The 19,322-nt window shown below is 34.8% G+C and overlaps 1 protein-coding gene across 5 annotated transcripts; it reads right to left on the bottom strand.

Annotated features, from left to right (window-relative positions):
* Positions 1-14,108: 14,108 nt before the first annotated feature.
* Positions 14,109-18,437, bottom strand: LOC141611724 (mitochondrial inner membrane protein OXA1-like). Of its 5 annotated transcripts, none has more exons than XR_012528716.1 (8): positions 18,088-18,437; positions 17,728-17,798; positions 17,132-17,531; positions 16,421-16,507; positions 16,265-16,337; positions 16,082-16,153; positions 15,427-15,573; positions 14,109-14,385 (listed from the first exon to the last, which is right to left on the bottom strand). XR_012528716.1 is itself a non-coding variant. In XM_074430333.1 (8 exons), the coding sequence occupies exons 2-4, from the start codon at positions 17,732-17,734 to the stop codon at positions 17,209-17,211; spliced, it is 246 nt and encodes an 81-aa protein (XP_074286434.1). In that variant the 5' UTR covers positions 17,735-17,798; positions 18,088-18,437; the 3' UTR covers positions 14,109-14,385; positions 15,427-15,573; positions 16,082-16,153; positions 16,265-16,507; positions 17,132-17,208. The 5 variants fall into 5 exon arrangements, 1 of the variants encoding a protein (XP_074286434.1); XM_074430333.1 differs by having other exon boundaries at positions 16,265-16,507; positions 17,132-17,222; positions 17,326-17,550; XR_012528715.1 differs by having other exon boundaries at positions 14,533-15,573; positions 16,265-16,507.
* Between the last annotated feature and the right edge of the window lie 885 nt (positions 18,438-19,322).

Raw genomic sequence — 19,322 nt, 5'->3', positions numbered from 1 at the left:
TGCATAAAAAACACTTTGCATTCCATCCTTAATGCTTCTTCAAGCACTTAAGATTAATCTATATGGCTACTTGGTAACTATTACTTGAATTCGATTTTGAAACAATTCATCATACTCAAAGTATATGAAGTGTTATACATCATTTCCTATTTAATTGATTCGGCAGCGGAAGCAAATGGAATCAATCAAATATGTTTAACTTGATTGAACTAGTCATGAATCTTATCAACATAAGACTTCTTATTTGACACTAATATCATGTGCATTTATCTCCATAAAACCGGATATTCAAGATGTATTATTATACTCCAAAAGTCATAAATCATTCCCAATGATCAATATGTCATCCACATATTAGACTAATTAAAATTTCCGTAACTCCCATTAAACTCCATGTATAAACACAACTTCTCGACTTATCGAGAAAAGTTTTATACCATGATCAAATCATTGATTCCAACTCATTGATGTCCTACTCAAGACCCTCTCTTAAGTTTCACATTATCTTAGGATTTGCAAGAATCTACAAAATTCAAGACATGTATTGAATACATTCCTTCTATTTGAAGAAGTGGGTTTTAGATTTACTCGCTATATATCTCATGATGAAACACAATCCCTAAGAAGATCCAAATAGACTTAAGCATTTCAACTAGTTCAAAACCCTTTGCAACCAATCAAGCTTTGAAATCTCTCTTTATTAGTGCAAAATCCTTTGCAACTAACCAAGCCTTTTATTTCGGATTTTCATGGCTCTAAGCCTTGTATTGAGTTGTGACTTAAACACTCTTATGTAAGTCATATGTTCATTACTTTCCAGAAGTAATCAACTTGAATCAAACAATTTCTTTGTAAGTTGTAAACTCTTTACTTTCTAAAAGTAACACTAATTCATCATCTTCAACAAGTGATGACTTTAACCTCCCTGGTTTTGAAGAAACAACGTCTTACACAAAACGTACAAAACGTCTCATGTAGCCAAGAAAGACCAGTTTCTTGCGACATACAATTCTTTTGTGGCTCTTGAATAATTTCTCCCACTCTGTCTTCTAGAAATAAACTTGTATTCTAGAAAGACAGCTTCACGAGCCGCAAACCTGTTGTACTCGTGATTATAGTAAGGAAAAATGAGCATTTGTTTCTTTGTGAAAACTTACAAGCATGGTACGCTACCATTTCATATCTCATATGACTCGTTTTAGATTTAGTGGAAAAATAATTTAGACAAAATGATAAAATCCCCAAAAGGATCAAGTAACTCAAAGTAACTTGATTGAAGTCCAAACCATATCGAATAGCGTTTGATTTCTTATCCAACCACACATTATCCCATAATGTGTGTTAAGAGAGATTAACCTGTGATACTATATCACATTTCATTTGGCTTATATCAAAGTCTTCACTTTGATAATCCCATCACGACTAAATCTTGATTCCTTGAACTCTTTGAATTTCTTCAAAGATTTCTCTATTTACCTTATTAAGTGAACACATTAGCGTCAACTTAAATCGTTAGTAAAAGAAAATGATCAACCTATTTTGGATCAATGATTTACAACCTCGATCTCCTTTTCAACCAAGAGGCACGAGGCATCTTGCCTTGAATACAAGATACGCATATACCATAAGATTAACAATCTAATGGTTTCAAGAGTACTTGATAACTCTTTGCGTTCATCATTCCAGAATTTAAGGTTTAATCTTGGGTTACCAATTTGAGTCTTGCATCATCTATATGATATATTATTCTAGTTTGTTTAAGAATATAATCACCTTGATAATGGGCTAGCCACACATCAACTCATGGTGTATAGGGTCACAAAAGTGAAACCTCTTTTGTATCTTAACAAGTTTATATTCTTATTTAGAGTTTATTCACTTAATAGTCATAATTAAGGTCGACAATAAACCCAAAACTAGATTGAGTACACAATGACTTTATCTCTCTACATCATTGTTGCTAGTCGTCATATTCTAATCATCCTATGTATCAAACATAATGATGAAAACCACCATTGGTTTCTAATATTGACGAAGTAATACCAGCAAAATTTATGTTAATCAAATAAACATTTGTAGAAGAAAGTCCATTAGATGTCCCATAACTAATTTGCTTATTGTTCAATAATTAGGGGTAGTTTCCTTTCTAGTGTCCAACACTTCCAAAAGGAAACTATATCGATTGGAATTGATAGGTTTAGTCTTTACTTTTACCTTTGTCTTGTCAAATCAATTCTAATCTTTACTTCTTGAACCTCGCCCTATTCTTAACGGTTTAAGAGAATGCTCCCACTCATTTCAAAGAATCTTTACTTAAAGAAGCAAAGTTAAATCTTATGAAGACTACTCTTCAATTCAATCGTTTTAGTCTTAAAACTTTCATTGAAGTGGTTGCTTTATCTTGGTCAATTACGATTTCTAACAAATCTAATTACCAAAATAATTTATCGTTTCAAGGTACTTAAATCAATTAAGTATATGAAAAAACAATCCATTGTAAGTAGATGTGTTAGTCAAGAATCAAAAAGCTTGTTTGATAATGAATAACTTTAATCTATACTCTTCACAAGTGATCCTTCCAATGGATAACACGAGTTTTAGAAGAAAAATTCAAGTTTTGTCTTTAGGTATGATGTTTTAATGGAGATTTGAATCAAATCGAAATGATATCGTATATGAATTGTGGTAAAGAAATAGAACAATATGATAACGGAATAGTGGGAACTTAACATTTATCGTTTTATTAATACTTGTAAATAACAAGTAAAGCATTTACATAGTGACCTCTACCCAACTATGATAAATGATTCCAAGATCCAAATTCATATTAACTTGGGCATCGGTAAAGCCGAAAACAACCCTCATCAATATAACTCGGTGGATTAACTTTTTAATCGATTCTACTTTTAGAACTCTTGGTCGATAAAATTACATTAATATTTATCTTTAGCCCGAAACACATCCGACAACCGTCGAGAATACTTTCGTTGAGTTCAACCCAAATTTCGAATAAATGTGTCCATGATTCAAATTTACATCAACTTGGGCATCGGTAAAGCCGAATACAACCCTCATCTTCATAAATTCGGTGGGTAGACATTTATTACCCACTTCCCCTACGTAACAAGGTTTGTACTCCGGTAAAGCCGAGTGCACTCCCTCACGAAATAGGTTTTCATGGTTTCTACTTTTTGGTAAGGCTAAATCTCAATTGTTTATTTTAGCGAGATGTCATGTCAATTTATTATCTATCACGTTTTAAGTGAACTAAAGCGGTGAACTACGATAATTGTAATTGACACGGTCGATAAACTCGATTTAAAAAGATGATGCATGTTTTAGTTATGGCGATTTAGCGATGCATGCAACATATAAATAAAATGCAAAGCATAAATTAAATCCTAGTATGGCCTTCCTAGAATAGTAAATCTAATAAACTATTACAAATTCGGAAACCAACTCCTTTAGTCCCTTGAACTTCGGTCTTGGCACGCATTTCAAGGCAATACTTTTCTCTAATGGATCGCCTTCTCGAGTGACACCGTCTTCAAGGAACTCCGGAATAAATAAATTACATAACAAATTACATAATTTCCTATTATACATTTGTAATTAAAATAAAATAAATCTATTAAATTACAAAACGGTGATACAAGATCACAATAAATTACAACCGAATCGATATTCCCATACATTTCGGGTAATACCAATTAAAACTAAGGCCATACTAAGTAAAATTACATAATTCAAAAATTACATAAAATTAAAATATGACAATCATAAATAAAATGCAGCATTATAATATGTATGAACATGCCCGATTTTATGCTAAATCGCCTTTAAGGAGCCAATATCGTATATTAATCGGTTTTTACGGATTTGCGTGATTTAACTTATTAAAATCACAATAATTACATAAATTCATATTTATGTACAAGTTAATTACCCTAACCATATTAGGACTCAAAATTAGTCTTCACTAACATTTGACAATAATTAAACTTGATATCTTAATATTGTTCATAAATGGACCCAAAAATACAAAATTATGCTATAAACTTCAAATTAAATCATAAAAAATTTCAAATAATTTCAAAATTTGAAATTTAAACTCATGAACATTCTGGAAAAATACTATGGCACTCATAATGTTCAAAACTTAGGTTAAAAATTTCGAAAATTTATCGAGAAAAACAATGTTGCGGTTTATCGGATTTATCAATTATTACCATAAAAATATGAGAAAAATTATTTTTATCAACTTTTCACTTTTAGATCTGAAATAAATGATAAAATGCAACATGTGACGTTTTCCTTAGTCATTAAGTATGTTTTAGCATTTTTACTAATTAAAGTCACCATTTATGTGATTTTTCATCAAAAATTCATAAATCGTGCATAAAGACTTCATTATAGCCAAATATTTTACACACATATTGTAAAATTTCATGTGACAACATACTAAATTTCCATGACCATATTCAAAATATAACTCATATTAACCTATTTTCCCATTTAAATACAATTTTAACTTGAAAAATCCATATTTCGAGCATAACAACTCATTTTGTTATGAACATTTACAGGCCATGAGTAGATAATATATGTGAAAACATATCCAAAAACCACTGAAAAAATTGAAGTTTAGCTATTTTTCGTCCAAAAATGACATTTTTATCATAAAAATCATATTTTAATGCCAATATTATATAAAATGAACAATAAAATCCATAAATAAACCAAAATGTCCTAAAAATCACTTAGGACCAGAAACTTTTAACATGCAAAATTATTTCATGATTTATCTTCATAAATCCTAAATAACAAGTTTTATATGTTAATTAAATTAACTCGGAAAAACTAACCCGATCTTGCATGCAACAACCATATTGCTCTGATACCAATTGTTGGAAATCATATTTTAAATATCACATATTATAGTTTAAAGCTTTAGTCATAAAAACTTAAGGATCTTATGCATGCAAATCAAATACAAGAGTAAAGAAAAATCGGTTCCTTACAATTGTATATTTTCGGCTATTTGGGCACCAACAAGATCTCCTACTTGTTAGTTCTTGAGCTATAATGAATATTAGGATGATCCTCCAAAAATCCCATAGTAGAGATTCTCCTCTTGATTGGACCCAAGATTATCCCTTATCCCCACTAAATAATATTAGCTAGATATTAGTTTAGTAGTTTACCTTAAAATTGATTACTAACACTCATATATTACATTAATAATTTTAATAATCTTTCATGAACAATTTAAATCAAAAATCTCATGTTTTGATGAAGAAAAGGATGAACATGTGAGAGAAGATGATATTTTTGCATGTGTGTGAATACAAGTAAAAGTAAGAGAATAAAATTCTCTATCTCTCTTTCTTACAAAACCGGTGGAGGAGTATATTAAGACCATTGCATGGTCTTTTCTTTTACTTTTGTTCTTATTAAGTAAAGTAGGTGTAAGACTACCCTACATTATAGGTAACCATAGTGTTTTATTTATCCATTAAACAAAACACCCACTCACCCATACTACCTCCAATATTTCGGTCCATGTACCATAAAATGGACTACCATTTTATTTTGTCAATTTGTCATTTGTCACACAATATGTCACATGTAGTATGCTACATGTTATTAATTAATTTTAATGCACATTTATCACATAAATATCATTTTATAAATTAATTAAATTACAGTTAACAAATTGACTAGTGATACTTGATCACATAAATAAAATGGGTCATTTAATTATAATTCACAACATCTTGTAATTATAATTAACCATTCATCATCATCTCTATTGTTTCACAAACAATAAACAATTTTAGTAATAAAATATTTCAATTACTAAAATAAATCTTATTTAATCCCATTACAATAAGATATCAATATTCTCTCTCAGAAATGTATTGTTCAATTTTAAGGAATTGATCAACTTGTATCGTCATACAATTAATCAACTTTACAGATAAGGGCATCATCCTTTAGGTGTGACCTTAAGGGATCAACTGACCACCACCACTGTCCCACGACGATGAACGTCAAACTCTAGCAAGCCAATCGTTACCGATTAATGTTGATCAGTTGACTATAAAATGAATCATCCCTTACGTATTCTTAAAATGAGATTTAAACATGTGATCAATATGATCGACAATTGTGATCGCATTATTGTCGGAGGACACATATTCCAACAAAAGGATACCAACAAATCACCTCCAAGTTGTGTCAAACTAGGGTACCTTTGTCCACAATCGTTAAATACTTTTGTCAAGAGTAGACTCCCTATGGTGTTAGAAAAACTGGAGGATCGCGGAATTCCCCTTCTTGCCTAGACAAGAAGAAGGGTCGTCCCCTCTCTACCATGCACAAAAGTGGATTCGATGGATAAATGGATCAATATGTTTTGAGTTTCATATGGGAGTTTGCTTTTGTTGTTGTTTTTCCGCCCATTTTCTTATGGCATTTGACATTTGAGAACATTTTTCTTTTTGCCATTTCTTTTGATGTTTGGCATTTCAATACTTGACAACTTTCAACTTTTTGCATTTTCTTTTGAACATTTTCAAAGCTACCCCATTTGTAGTGAGGGTGCTTATATTTGAAGCATAGGAGTTCTTATTTTTGTACTCCTCTTTTCTTTGATGCAAATTGCAAACTTTTTGTTTTTCATTTCAATGCTTGAACTCAAATTTTGATAGTTTTTGTGCCCATTCCCTTTTGTTGACAAAATTGTGGTAGAATGTGGAAGATGGTTGCATGGTTTCAACGGTCACCTTGGAATAAACGGTAGCCAAGGAGTTATCACATCACAGGGTACTCTTGACTAGGCCTTAGTCCATGGGTCAAAAGATACTAGTATGACACATCCTAGGGTGTCTTGAGGGTAGTCTAGCAAACAAAGTTTCAAGGAGAAAAATTATCTACAAGGGCTTTATATACACTTGTCAAGCTTCCCAAATAGGCATTTTCTCAAAAAAATTTAACCATGAAACTACATGCCATGATGCAACTAACATATATACAACTCTAATGCATATGCTTTATCAACTATTATGCCATATAATCTAGATGCAACTCCTAACAACACATAGATACACAAACTGCAATAACAAAATACACCACATCCTCCTTGACATGTAAGCCCATCCTCCTCATATGAATAACGAAAAGAAATGGAAGGAAAATTGAGATTAGAGCGATCATACCAAGCGGTTTTCATTTTCCCTTGACAATGCCTCAAATGTAGTGTTCTATCTATGTGAGAAGAGAACAAAAATACAAGTATATACAATTCTACACTACTAAATTAAAGAACATGTTTTTGGTTTTTGAAATTTTTAAATTTATATGGATTTTGTTTTTATGAAATTAAAGAACATATTTTTGAGTTTTTTCGAAATTTTTCAATTTTTATGTATTTTGGAATATAAATTCCCATCCCCCACTTTATTTTGGACATTGTCCTCAATGTACATGTAGGAGTAGGAATGAAAAGGAAATACATGTTTTTGGATTTTTGATTTTATGGAAATGAAGTACAAATGCAATGATATGATATGAATGAATGCATGCTCTAACTAAATGCAATTCTAATGACATATATAACAAATGAATGCAATATAAACTACACTAGATAATGCATGTTTTCTATTAAACTATGGTCACTTATGATCAAACCTCCCCAAACCGATTTAAGCACTATTTCTAGTGTAGAAAGGAATAGGTTTGGTCATTAGTGGCTATGTATGAATTCTAGTCTATATCCAACTAACTACATGAATCATATGAGATATATTACAATGCAAACTATACTATATGAACTAACTAATTTAAATGCAGTATAATACAAATGCAAGCCTAAACTATATGATATATGTATGTCGCTTCATGGTTTAACCTCCCCAAACCGATTTTAAACACTATTGCTAATGTAGGAAGAAAGGGGTTTAATCATGAGGTAACTACTACATAAATGAAAGTATACTTGAGAGATAAGGAAAGAAAGGGTTGTTACAATCATGATAGGAGATGAAGATGGTAGGTGAGATTGGAGTGCAAAGAGATGTTTCACGGACTTTTTGATGATAGAAAAGATGTGCACAAGCCCAAAATCTCCATTTTCTTCATTTCTTTACATTTGCTACCTTCTCATTTTCGTCAATTTCCTCCAAAAAGCTTGATTAAAAATATGAGATCCCTCCCTTTAATCTCTCATGCAATTTATTAAATGAATGCAAATCTACACTAAATGCATATATATACAAGTTAATGGTTATTGAGGAACTCCATCAAACCAAGGATTGTCAATAAACAATTTCATAGAAAATTATCACTAGCACTCAAAGCACTTAGAAGTCGGTCAAATTCTTTGGAGTGCGATATGAAAAGGCATGGATAACAACACAAGATTATGACATTGAATAGTGCCCAAGTAATAGACTGAATACGCATGTGAAGAATACTATGACAAAAGTTATAAGAGATGTAATGGATGGAAGGGACATAAAATGGGTAGTTGCTTAGCACTTCATTCAACTTGTCCTCCAAATAGTCAAATTCACCACATTCAAGGCAAGTACTCTTACTCTTATCCAAGGTGACTTTAATGGTGTCTATTTGGGGTTCCCAAATGTCCTCATATTCCTCATCCCAACAAGGACCATTATCAAAGGGGTTGTCATAACAAGGCTGACCAAGTTCAACACAATTGTCTCCCTCTAATATGTCATCCTCAAAGGGTGAGTTTTCACTCAAGCTCACATCCATCTCACTCTCACTTTCCCGATTAACATCAAATTCCGTGGAAGTTGGGTTCATTGTTATACAAGAAGAGTAGGATGACGGTATCCAAGCATTGATTTCACAATCAAGAATGTATTCCTTCTCATCGTCACTCTCTTCATCTATCACACCATCTTCCCAAGGAGGGGCAAATTTGTGAACATAGTAGGTTGGCTCAAGGTTATAGGAAGGTGTCTCATTCTCACAAATCTCATTTTCATCATAGTTTTCCTTAATGAATTTTTGAAATGTGGTCTTTATCGCATCAATACCTTGCTTGGCACTCTCAAATATGTCATGTATAGTTTGCTTAAGACAATAGGTGGTCATGAACTCAACAAATTCCCAAAATTCCTCACAACTCATCTCACATATCCTACCACCACTCAAGTGAAATGCCAAGTTGCGGGTTTCAAGGTTCATGCCATTATAAACAACACAACATGCTTCATAATTAGAAAGAGTATAACCATGATGCCAAGCGTGAGTCATATAATCTTTAGATCTTGCAATATACTTATCAAATGACTCATTTTCATATTGCCAAAAATTGAATGTAGACATGTTGAGCATATGAAATAGAACAAGTACAATAAAACTCAAGAAAAAGAAGCACAACTAAAACTAGATAAAAGAAAGATTCAAATACATATTACCGTCCCCGGCAACGGCGCCATTTTGATGAGCGTGTCATTGTATGCCCTCAAACACATTTATACCCAACTACTAGCATAGCAAGAAAGTTGGGGTCGAACCCATAGGACGGGGGTACTCAAATTGTTCAATCTAATCGTAGTTGCGCTAAGTGTTGTTACAATTGGTTTTGGGTTGATGATTCTAAACTAAAGAAGGCAATGGAATAAAACAAGCAATAAAGCAAATAAAGATGTAAACAAGTAATAAAGGATACTAGGATATCATGGGATCATAGGGGAATCATGGTAAGATAGCATAAATGAGTTATATAGATGCAAGCAATTTATTATTGTTGGATTTTAAGTAAGTTCATGTCATATAATTCATAAGAAGATTTGGGTCCAGGAGCCGAGTCATTTGTGACTGTACAACACCTACAAGTCGACTTAATTCTTCTTATTAAACTACATACATGATAAACCAAATCCTAAGGAAACTTACATCTCAGAGCCGAGTCGATTAAGACGTTACAACACCTACAAGTCAACTTGGGTTATCCCTATTCAATTCTATGCAAGGTCTAACAAGGCTTTAGTTGGTTTATATCTTGCAAGCCTTGTTGAATAGATAAGAGATGGGTAAAAAATGCAAGGTTTCATAGTCTAGCATTTCATCAAACATGATATGTGCATAAGTTGAAGAACAATAAGCAAGCATTCATATGAACTCATTAAGCATAAATCTATCACATGATTAACTCCCCGAATCCCCCACTAATCCTAGTTAAGTAACTACTCACTTATTATCATGGAAAACATGTCATCAATGGTGTCAATCATCACAACAAGTATAAACATGATAAAAGAGTGAAGAAATAAGCAATAAAGAGTACAGAGTAAAGGAATTATACCAAACTTAAGATGAACAAATGGAAAGGAAAGAATAATAGAAGAAAACTTGATTGATAGATGAAGAGTTGTCAATTCTCTAATAATAAACCCAATAATCTTCAATTACCCAATAATAAAAACTTGAACAATGATTAAGGAAAGATTAATATGTAATTTTTGTGGAATGATTGAGATTAATCTATTATAATCTACTCCTAATAAAGGTTTAATCTAATCTAAAGAAGCTTAATCTAATCTAAGGGAACTTGGTTCAATTGATTATTACAAATGGAGTATATATAATGGTACATCATTAGGTTAAGCAAGGGTAGATTAGTAAATAACAATGCTAAGTGTTGAATAGAGAATTGCAAGTCCTGAGGGAGATGCGCGGATCCTAGGTCTGGGATGCACATCCTGAGCTCGGGATGCGCGGATCCTTGGGCAGTACCTTCTGAAATGGCAAAGCAGCTTGGGATGCGTGGATTGAGCACGGGATGCGCGGATCCTGGGACAGCTTGTCTATTTGACCTCGGATCGTAAAACGGACGTCATTTCCTCATCCGGACTCATATTGGAGTGATTGAAAAGCCTAGACCACTTGATTTTTCGACGGCGTTGCATCTAGAATACTTTCAGAGCCAAAGGAGCAACTGTTAGTTTGGTTCCGAACAATTTCTTCTTGTAATGGCTTCCTTCTCGTCATCCTTGCTTTTAAGCCTATGATCCTTCTATATACTCTTTATTCCTACATCCTTGGTCATCATTCTTACCTCCTCTTCATACTAGTCCATCCAAGATCGTCAACAAGCTTCCAAATATGCACGGGAGACGGAAATTCCGCCTCATTATCTTCTTTCCTACAAGACATATACAATGCAATAGGAAAGCAAAATAGGAAGGAATTGACGGATAAAATGTTCATGAAATGCTATACTAGTATGCAAAATGGGTTCAATTAGGGGACTAAATGTGCGCAAATAAGAGTCACATCAGGTACCAAGCCATCCTCAACTATAAAACCAAAAACAAATTCCCTCCCGACTCTGATACAAGAGGACAAAGAGCATCTGTTTACTTGCATCACAATTCGTGATAAACCAAGAACAACTATACAAAAGAACACCCCAAGGAATCCTTCTCCTTTGCATTGATCATCACAAAGCCAAAAAAGGCATGGGAGAGGTCCACGACAGAGAATGCGGCCCTCACATGAGCGCAATGATGCTAGCCCGAAAAATCATGCGGTTAGGCTACTACTAGACCACCATGGAAGCCGATTGCAGAAACTACGTCAAATATTGCCATAATTGCCAAATCTTCGCCAACATACAACACATACCACCATCCCTCTTATACACCATGACATCCCCCGGCCTTTCTCGGCCTGGGACATCGACATCACCGGGAAAGTCAACTCGATAGGCACCAAAGGGCATTGCTTCGTCCTCGTCGCCATTGACTACTTCACCAAATGGGTGGAAGCACAGTCTTATGTAGTCTTGACCGCCAAACAAGTGGCCAAGTTTATCCAGGACAACATCATCTGCAGATATGGGGTACCCCATGAAATCATCAGCGACCAAGGCTCTCACTTCCGGGCGGAAACGCAAGCCTTGCTGGACAAATACAAAATCAAGCAACGATGATCATCCCCATATCGTCCCCAAAACAACAGAGCGGTAGAGGCAGCAATCAAAACACTTGTGACCATCATCAAGAAGATGCAAGATAATTATCATGATTGGCCGAGCAAACTCCCATTCGCACTCTGGGGATACCGAACCTCCATTCGAACACCAATGGGAGCCACACCCTTCTACCTAGCATACGACACGGAGGCGGTTCAACCGGTAGAGTTGGAAGTCCCATCTCTACGCATCCTACTGGAGAGTCAAGTTCCTGAGGCGGAATGGACCCGCGGAAGGTTCGAACAGCTCACGCTTCTAAACGAACGGCAACTCAACGCCTTGCACAACGTCTAGCTATACCAACGACGTATACAACAAGCATTCAACAAAAAGGTCAAACCCAGGAATATCAAAGAAGGCGACTTGGTCCTCAAGTCGGTTCGATCACCACTACCCGTCGATCCGAGGGGGAAATTCAAACCTAATTGGGCCGGGTCATACCTGGTCAAGAAAATACTTTCGGGGGGTGCAGTGAGACTGAGTGACCTAGACTGGGAGGATTTCTCAAACCCGACCAACTTAGACCAACTCAAGAAATACTACCCTTAAAGACCTAGCAACCAACAAACCTCACCCAAGTTTTACAACTAGTGACCACCGTACCCCTTTCAAGTCAAGTTCCTCAACACGTTCTGATTTGAAATTGCATGTTATATCGAGTCTAATTTGCGGCACCTTGCCACGTTTCAAACGTCCTTTGATCTGTCGAAGGCGACATCCATTTGCACCCAAACAAAACACCTGAACTACGAGTATGGTTTGATTTCACATTTTTCAGGTGGATACGTAGGCAGTCCTTTCTTACAAAAGAAGGATACTGTGGACGCGGGCCCATGGGGGTCGCTCGGGTAGTGAAAGCGAGCAAGCTTTGCATTTGTGGAGTCGCCACTAATTTATTGTGGAAAATCGGAAATCGTTCGAATACCTCATGCTATGTCAAGACACAAAGTAGTGACATGAACACCAAGAACTCGTTACCCTTAGCATTCTATGTCTAGAAGGACTCTCGTGGATGCCAATGAACACGGATGTTCACAGAGATCTGGAGTAAGGGGTGAGGGTACGTATCAGGAAGCTCTTTTGATCGAACACCTAATCTCGCCTGCCTCGATAGCAGCCTCTACTAATGATTAGGGAAAATCGTCTATACTTGATATGTTGAAGGTTATATGCATGCAATGAAACATCCATTAGATTAATCCTAACATGTGAGAATTAACTAAGTCAATTAACAATTAATTAGAACTCATTGGGTCGAAGTAGAGATTTAGGTTAATTGCATGTGAGAGCAAGTAAATAATCATACAATATGGAAATACCATAAAAAAAACAATGAAGAAAATTACAATAATTACAATTGATTAACTGATTTACGTCGAAAATACATTTGAAACGGATGGTTTTGAAGAAAGAATAAATAAATTAACGAACAGATTATTAATGATAATACGAATAATAGTTAATTAATACGTAATTAATAAACTAGGTCAAGGCAAAAACGGGAGTTCAGAGACAGAACTCAACCCGGAACAGGCACAGCAAAGCTGCGTCCTTGGGAAGAGGTGCAGCGAACGATGCGTCTGTTCCTGACTTCAGTTCTGGCTGTGAAGCCGGAATTGCAAATTGTTAACACTACTACATTTAGATTCTATAGCAACACTTTGCTATTGTTGCATAATGTCATATAAATGTTGCAATAGAGTTTATGCAACACTTAATCAAGTGCTACATCAGGTCTTGTTGCATTAGGTCATTGCAACGCTTAATGCAACACTTTTTAATCTGAAGCAACACTTTTGAAAAGTGTTGCATTGGTCATGTTTATGCAACGCTTTTTCAATTGCAAAGGCAACATTTTTTATCTTCTAATGCAACATTTCTTATGTAAAAAAAGCAACAATTTCTGAACTAATGCAATACTTTTCATGTTGATAAGCAACACTTATATGAAATTAATGCAACATTTTTATTTTGGAAACGCAACACTGGGTACGTCCCAAAACAACACTTATAATACACAAATGCAACACTAATTTATTCAAAAACAACACTTAATAAAGTGCAACGACATAAGGACTTGTAAGGCACGCAACAATTGTAATTCTCTCTAATTGTGCATTCAATTGATTCAGTCTCAAAAATATATGTCAATTACATTTCAAAAAAGGATCAAAAGTAGAACTTTGATCGCAAATGTTCAATTATTTAACTAAAACAAATATAACAAATGTTTAAATAGAACAAATAATAATTCTTAACGACTATTTGAAAGCTACTAATTATAAGTCTTCATTCTTGTATTGTGAGCATATATATGTTGCCAACCGGACAAAAAATCAACCCGTCATCATTGTTAATACCTCAAATGCAACCTGTAACATAAAAAATAGAACATTATTAGATTTGAGGATTCAAAGGCTCAATAGGCATAGATGATACGTCACACTTAATTATCACGAAATAATAAATAATGCATTAAAGAACAACTAATTAACAAGGACGTGCAGAAAATAGAGTACGTGATTGTACACAAGGTGTAGCCTATGTGAAACGTTTGAGTTTGATCTGCAAAGGTAGGCCTGTCCAGCCATATATGATAGACAGCACGCTCATAGCTTCCACGCGTAACTTGTGGGCAAGCTGAGGAATGTATATCTCACATCTACTTTGAGTGTGCTTATAACAAGAGAGTTGTTCAGTGCGTGCCTGAACCAGGAAACTAACTGGAGATTCCCTGTGAGCAAACTAACTGGAGATTCCTTGGGTACCAAAAAGGAGTACAGGCAGCATTGGTTATGGGACAAATGTAAACATGATTATGTGCTCAAATTTCCAGAGAAGATCGAGAGTGGATACACAAGATGAAGACAAATGCAAAAGTTCCTAAATTCATGGAGATATATAGAACAACATATAATTTATGATGCTTGCATATCGGCAGCAAGATCAGCATACATATGCACCAACATACAGGAGCACTATCCATAATCTTAGTCTATTAGTGAGTTAACTAGGCGTAATTGGTTCAGTTTGCTACTCAACACCTCAATCATATATATTAAACAAGATCAGCCAGTTTGCGCACCAAATCGGCACCAAATCTACGTATTGGACAAACATTGCCATCATATAACTGTAAAGGCTCCTTACCAATCACTACAAACAAGAAAATGGTAGCAAAGACAGCAAAAGGCACAGTTCATACCAAAGACAGTTCAAGGCACAGTTTATACCAAAGGCAGTTCAAGGCACAGCTCATACCAAAGGCAGCTATACTCGGCGTAATTGAATTTCTAAGGAAAACAGCTGCATTTGCTACCATAATTTATAAATAAATACTCCAAATTACAAATATGCACATGTTTTGAAGATACTAGTTGGGATATGAACCGCCAAGTTATTACATAACTTACCTGCTAGTTGTTTACCTAAACTCAAAAAAAAGAGTATATACTGATCAGCACCAGCAGCTAGCAGCTAATCCAGACAAAAGCTAAAGTTCAAGCCCCCTTCTCCTTGACAATGAGTCAACGAATCAACCGTTTCCACTGCCCGAAATGCTGAAAAATGGCAAGTGAGAAAAAGAATCAGATATTCAGATCACATTCATAGTGTACAAGAACAAAGTGAGACATCTCTTGGTGTCAGAAGTTCCTTATACAACTTAATTAAATGGAACTTTATGGAAGAAACTCTAACTCAAGTTTCATCTAAGAACATAACAAACCAAGACTAATTTGAAATTACAGTCAGTCTAGAAACTACAATACCAGAAGGATAACCAGTGTCTACCAATCATGAAGAGTGCTAAACCAAATTCGCTAAAGAGCATAATCAATCTAAATTATAAATCTAAGTTAGAGAGTTCTATTACATACCCTACAGTCTAGTCCAGACTTATGATCACAAAAATGATTCACTCCATACTAAATATGACGCGTAGATAAATTAGGTATTACTCCTAGTTTACGTAAGCAAACCCAAATCTACTATCGACATTTCTGATTAATATATTGCTTTAACTTCCATGTTGAGTCACAAATACGGTCGGAAAAATGAAGCAAATACCAGAATAGGATAGCTAATTTACTTCAATGCTTCAATCCCAATGCAGGTGCAATCATATACGTTATCTGGTGTCTAGTAAAACCAAGTCATATAAAACCATGTCAATTGACTTTGCTTAACTTTTTCGCTAGAGATAAAAGGATAAAACATAAGCTTACTAATAGAGGATCATATGAAACACACCACACTTTGCGCCGAATTCAGAAATGCTAAATCCTCAAATCTCTTCTTGTCTGGTCCTAATCTCGTTTCGCACCTGCCCACATCATTTACACAATCGTCTTTCTAGATGTGATGAGAGATGGAGTTATTTTATGAACTTAACAAAGGTAAACGAACACCAGTTCTGCCTTATTTGGCTTTTATACTCCTTTCTGGAAATGTCTTCACCATCGCCTTTCTAGATGTGACTCTCATCCACAAACTCTACATCATTTTGATAAAGAAATCATAGATCAAACAACCACTGAATTGAAACAGAAAATCAAACAAATAACAAGGGAAATATAAAATGAACACGCATTTCAACAGTTCCTCAAAAGTTCATTGCTCTATATACACCGTAAGAACACCCAGCTAATTAGAACAAGTACAAGATGAATATTTATAGAGCCTAAACACTTTGATTATACACCTAGCTGGAGAACTTTTGGTGCACCAGTCTCTTATTGCCTAAGCAGGTTATACATAGCATTGAAAAACTCTGTAAACAACTTTGGGACTTGTGTGGTCTAACAGGAGGTATGCTAAAAAGCATTGGAGAAACAAATGGTTTGGATGTAGCCTGGCTGCATTAGTTTACAGCATTTGATCTGAGAGGAATGGCCGAGTGTTCACTAACATAAAGAAAACTCTCCATCTGCTACTAAAAGAGATCCAAAGTAATGTTAGTCTAGTTATGTTAGCTACAAAACAATCACCCATAAAGCATTCACAATTTTTAAATCAAGAAAATGCTACCACAAAGCAGATATAAATACACAAAGGGCTCGATTAGTTTTCTAAGAAAAAATTAGCATAAATTATAACGTTTCCAGAACAGCTCCATACCGCCAATTTAGAGGTCAATTTGAACAGATTGAGGAAAAGAGGGACTGAAACCCCACGGATCAGTACCGTGGTAAGAGCTATCGACGCAGCCCTAAAATGCGACAAAACTCAAATCAGCCAGTTTAAAAGCTTAAAACTTTTAAACCGATTAATACACAACCAGAGAAGTGTATTTTAGAGCATTTCTGACGAACCCAATCTAGTAAAATAATGTACGCTATCGATCACATATTGCAAGGCAGCAACAGGAAACGCGGAATCTGCTGCCGCAATTGCAACTTCACTCAAAACCAGAGCTTCGGAAGCTATCACCTCCGTAGATACATCAGTTATAGCCTCAGCAGCATCACTCAAGTACCCGACTTTATCAACTCCTTCCCCAATATTAGTCGACATAAACCTATGATGATAATAACTACCTGCATTAGTTTACAGCTCAGGGCTCTATGATGATATAGTTGAGGGCCTTAACAATAAAACGATTAATAATAAAAAGCAAAAGGTGTAGTAAAAGAAGGCAATTTCCAAGTAAAAGTGTTGCTGGGAAGGAGAGTAAAAAAGGTGATGAAGAGAAAATGAGCAATTGCAACCACTACCTCTCATTCAAAACTCCAAGGAAGCAACATACATAAGGAAATTTTCGAAAATCGCCATGTTTGTCCACAATCTGCAGATAACAAAAACTCAAATCTATTAAACAACAGTAGTAGCAATTAGATTCAATATCCCAGAGAATAAGAGCGCTAGTCGTGTATATCAACTTCCTCCAATTTCGAAATCAAAAAACCCTAATTAAAGTCTTCGCATACCCACTTCTGACCAAACGACCATTGAAACCCAACGAATTTCTCAAAACTCATTGAGACTATTCATCAAATAAGTATAGGCATAATTAATTAGCCTGGATAACAGCAAATTAAAGACAACAACCAAACGGAAATACATAAATTACGCACCTCAAGTAGATTAATCCTTCAAAATGTGATGGCAAGGAAAGGACAACCAGATGAGATGAAAATCAGTGGCGGAGGAAGAGTAATCGCTGCGGTGGCGGGTGGTGGTGAAGACAGCGGAGAAGAGTGAACCCTATCTAACAGTTGAAGGCAAATTCGCGAAGGGTTTATAATGGTGAAGAGTGACTGTGGTGAAGGGCGGCGGCGTGCGACTGTGGTCGTCGATGGTGGTAGACAGACGGTGGAGGGCGACTGTGGACGGTATGCGAGGAGGGTAAGGGGTTTCGAGGGGGAGGGGAAGGGGAAGGGTTTATTATTTTTCCTAATGTGATATTGTGTATGTATTGGATCGGAATTCCGTTACATCAGTTCATTAAGAAAGTAAGAAACCGATGCAATATAAGTTTAATCTAAATAAAATAACGTCGATTGTAGTATAACTGATGTAAATAGAAAAATAAAATAAAAGTTACATTGTTTTGTTTTTATAACTGATGTGAATAATTAAGGTTGGTAGAGAATAAGAGAATATTTTATTATTTTTTGACGGAAGAAACATATTGTTGGTAGAGAATAAGAGAATATTTTATTTTATTTTTTATGTCCCCTTTGATGGTTAGTATTCCCAAAACTTAAGAATGCCGCCTAATTTTCACTTTTACAATTAGTAGGGCGGTAAATGAAAAATTCTCATAGAAGTAACACTAGTGTTGCTCAAAGTGTTGCGACAAAATACAACGCTTGTTTCGAAATGTTGCACTTATAGTAGTACAATGCAACACTTTTCTTAAAGTGATGCCCTATATAAGTAAAAGCAACATTTTTGAATAAAGCGTTGCATAATTAACTCAAAATTGCAACGTAAATATAAAGTGTTGCTACCGAAATGTTGCATTACGTCCATTTTTGTAGTAGTGTAATCTTCGTGGGTGATTTTAATGCTTGATTATTGATAATTGACTCGGATAGAAGTTATTTAACATATTATTTACATGTGATTGAGTCATAAAAACAGTAAAACATGGATAAAACTAATTAGAACGAATTATTTACAAGATTAATTACGGGATTAATGATACAGATTAACAAACTAATCAAATTAATTAGGCTAAATAAGGTTATTAATGACGAACTACTGATGGTAACAATAAATAACAGATGAAAGTATATCAATGATGAATTCCAGAGACTCAATATTAATGAATCGAATATCTAAAACCCGAATTGATTTTATTGAC

Source organism: Silene latifolia, chromosome 11 (genome assembly GCF_048544455.1).
Source record: "Silene latifolia isolate original U9 population chromosome 11, ASM4854445v1, whole genome shotgun sequence".
NCBI classification, from domain to species: domain Eukaryota; kingdom Viridiplantae; phylum Streptophyta; class Magnoliopsida; order Caryophyllales; family Caryophyllaceae; genus Silene; species Silene latifolia.
Note: the sequence above shows the minus strand (reverse complement) of the source record. Positions and strands in the feature narration are given on the sequence as shown.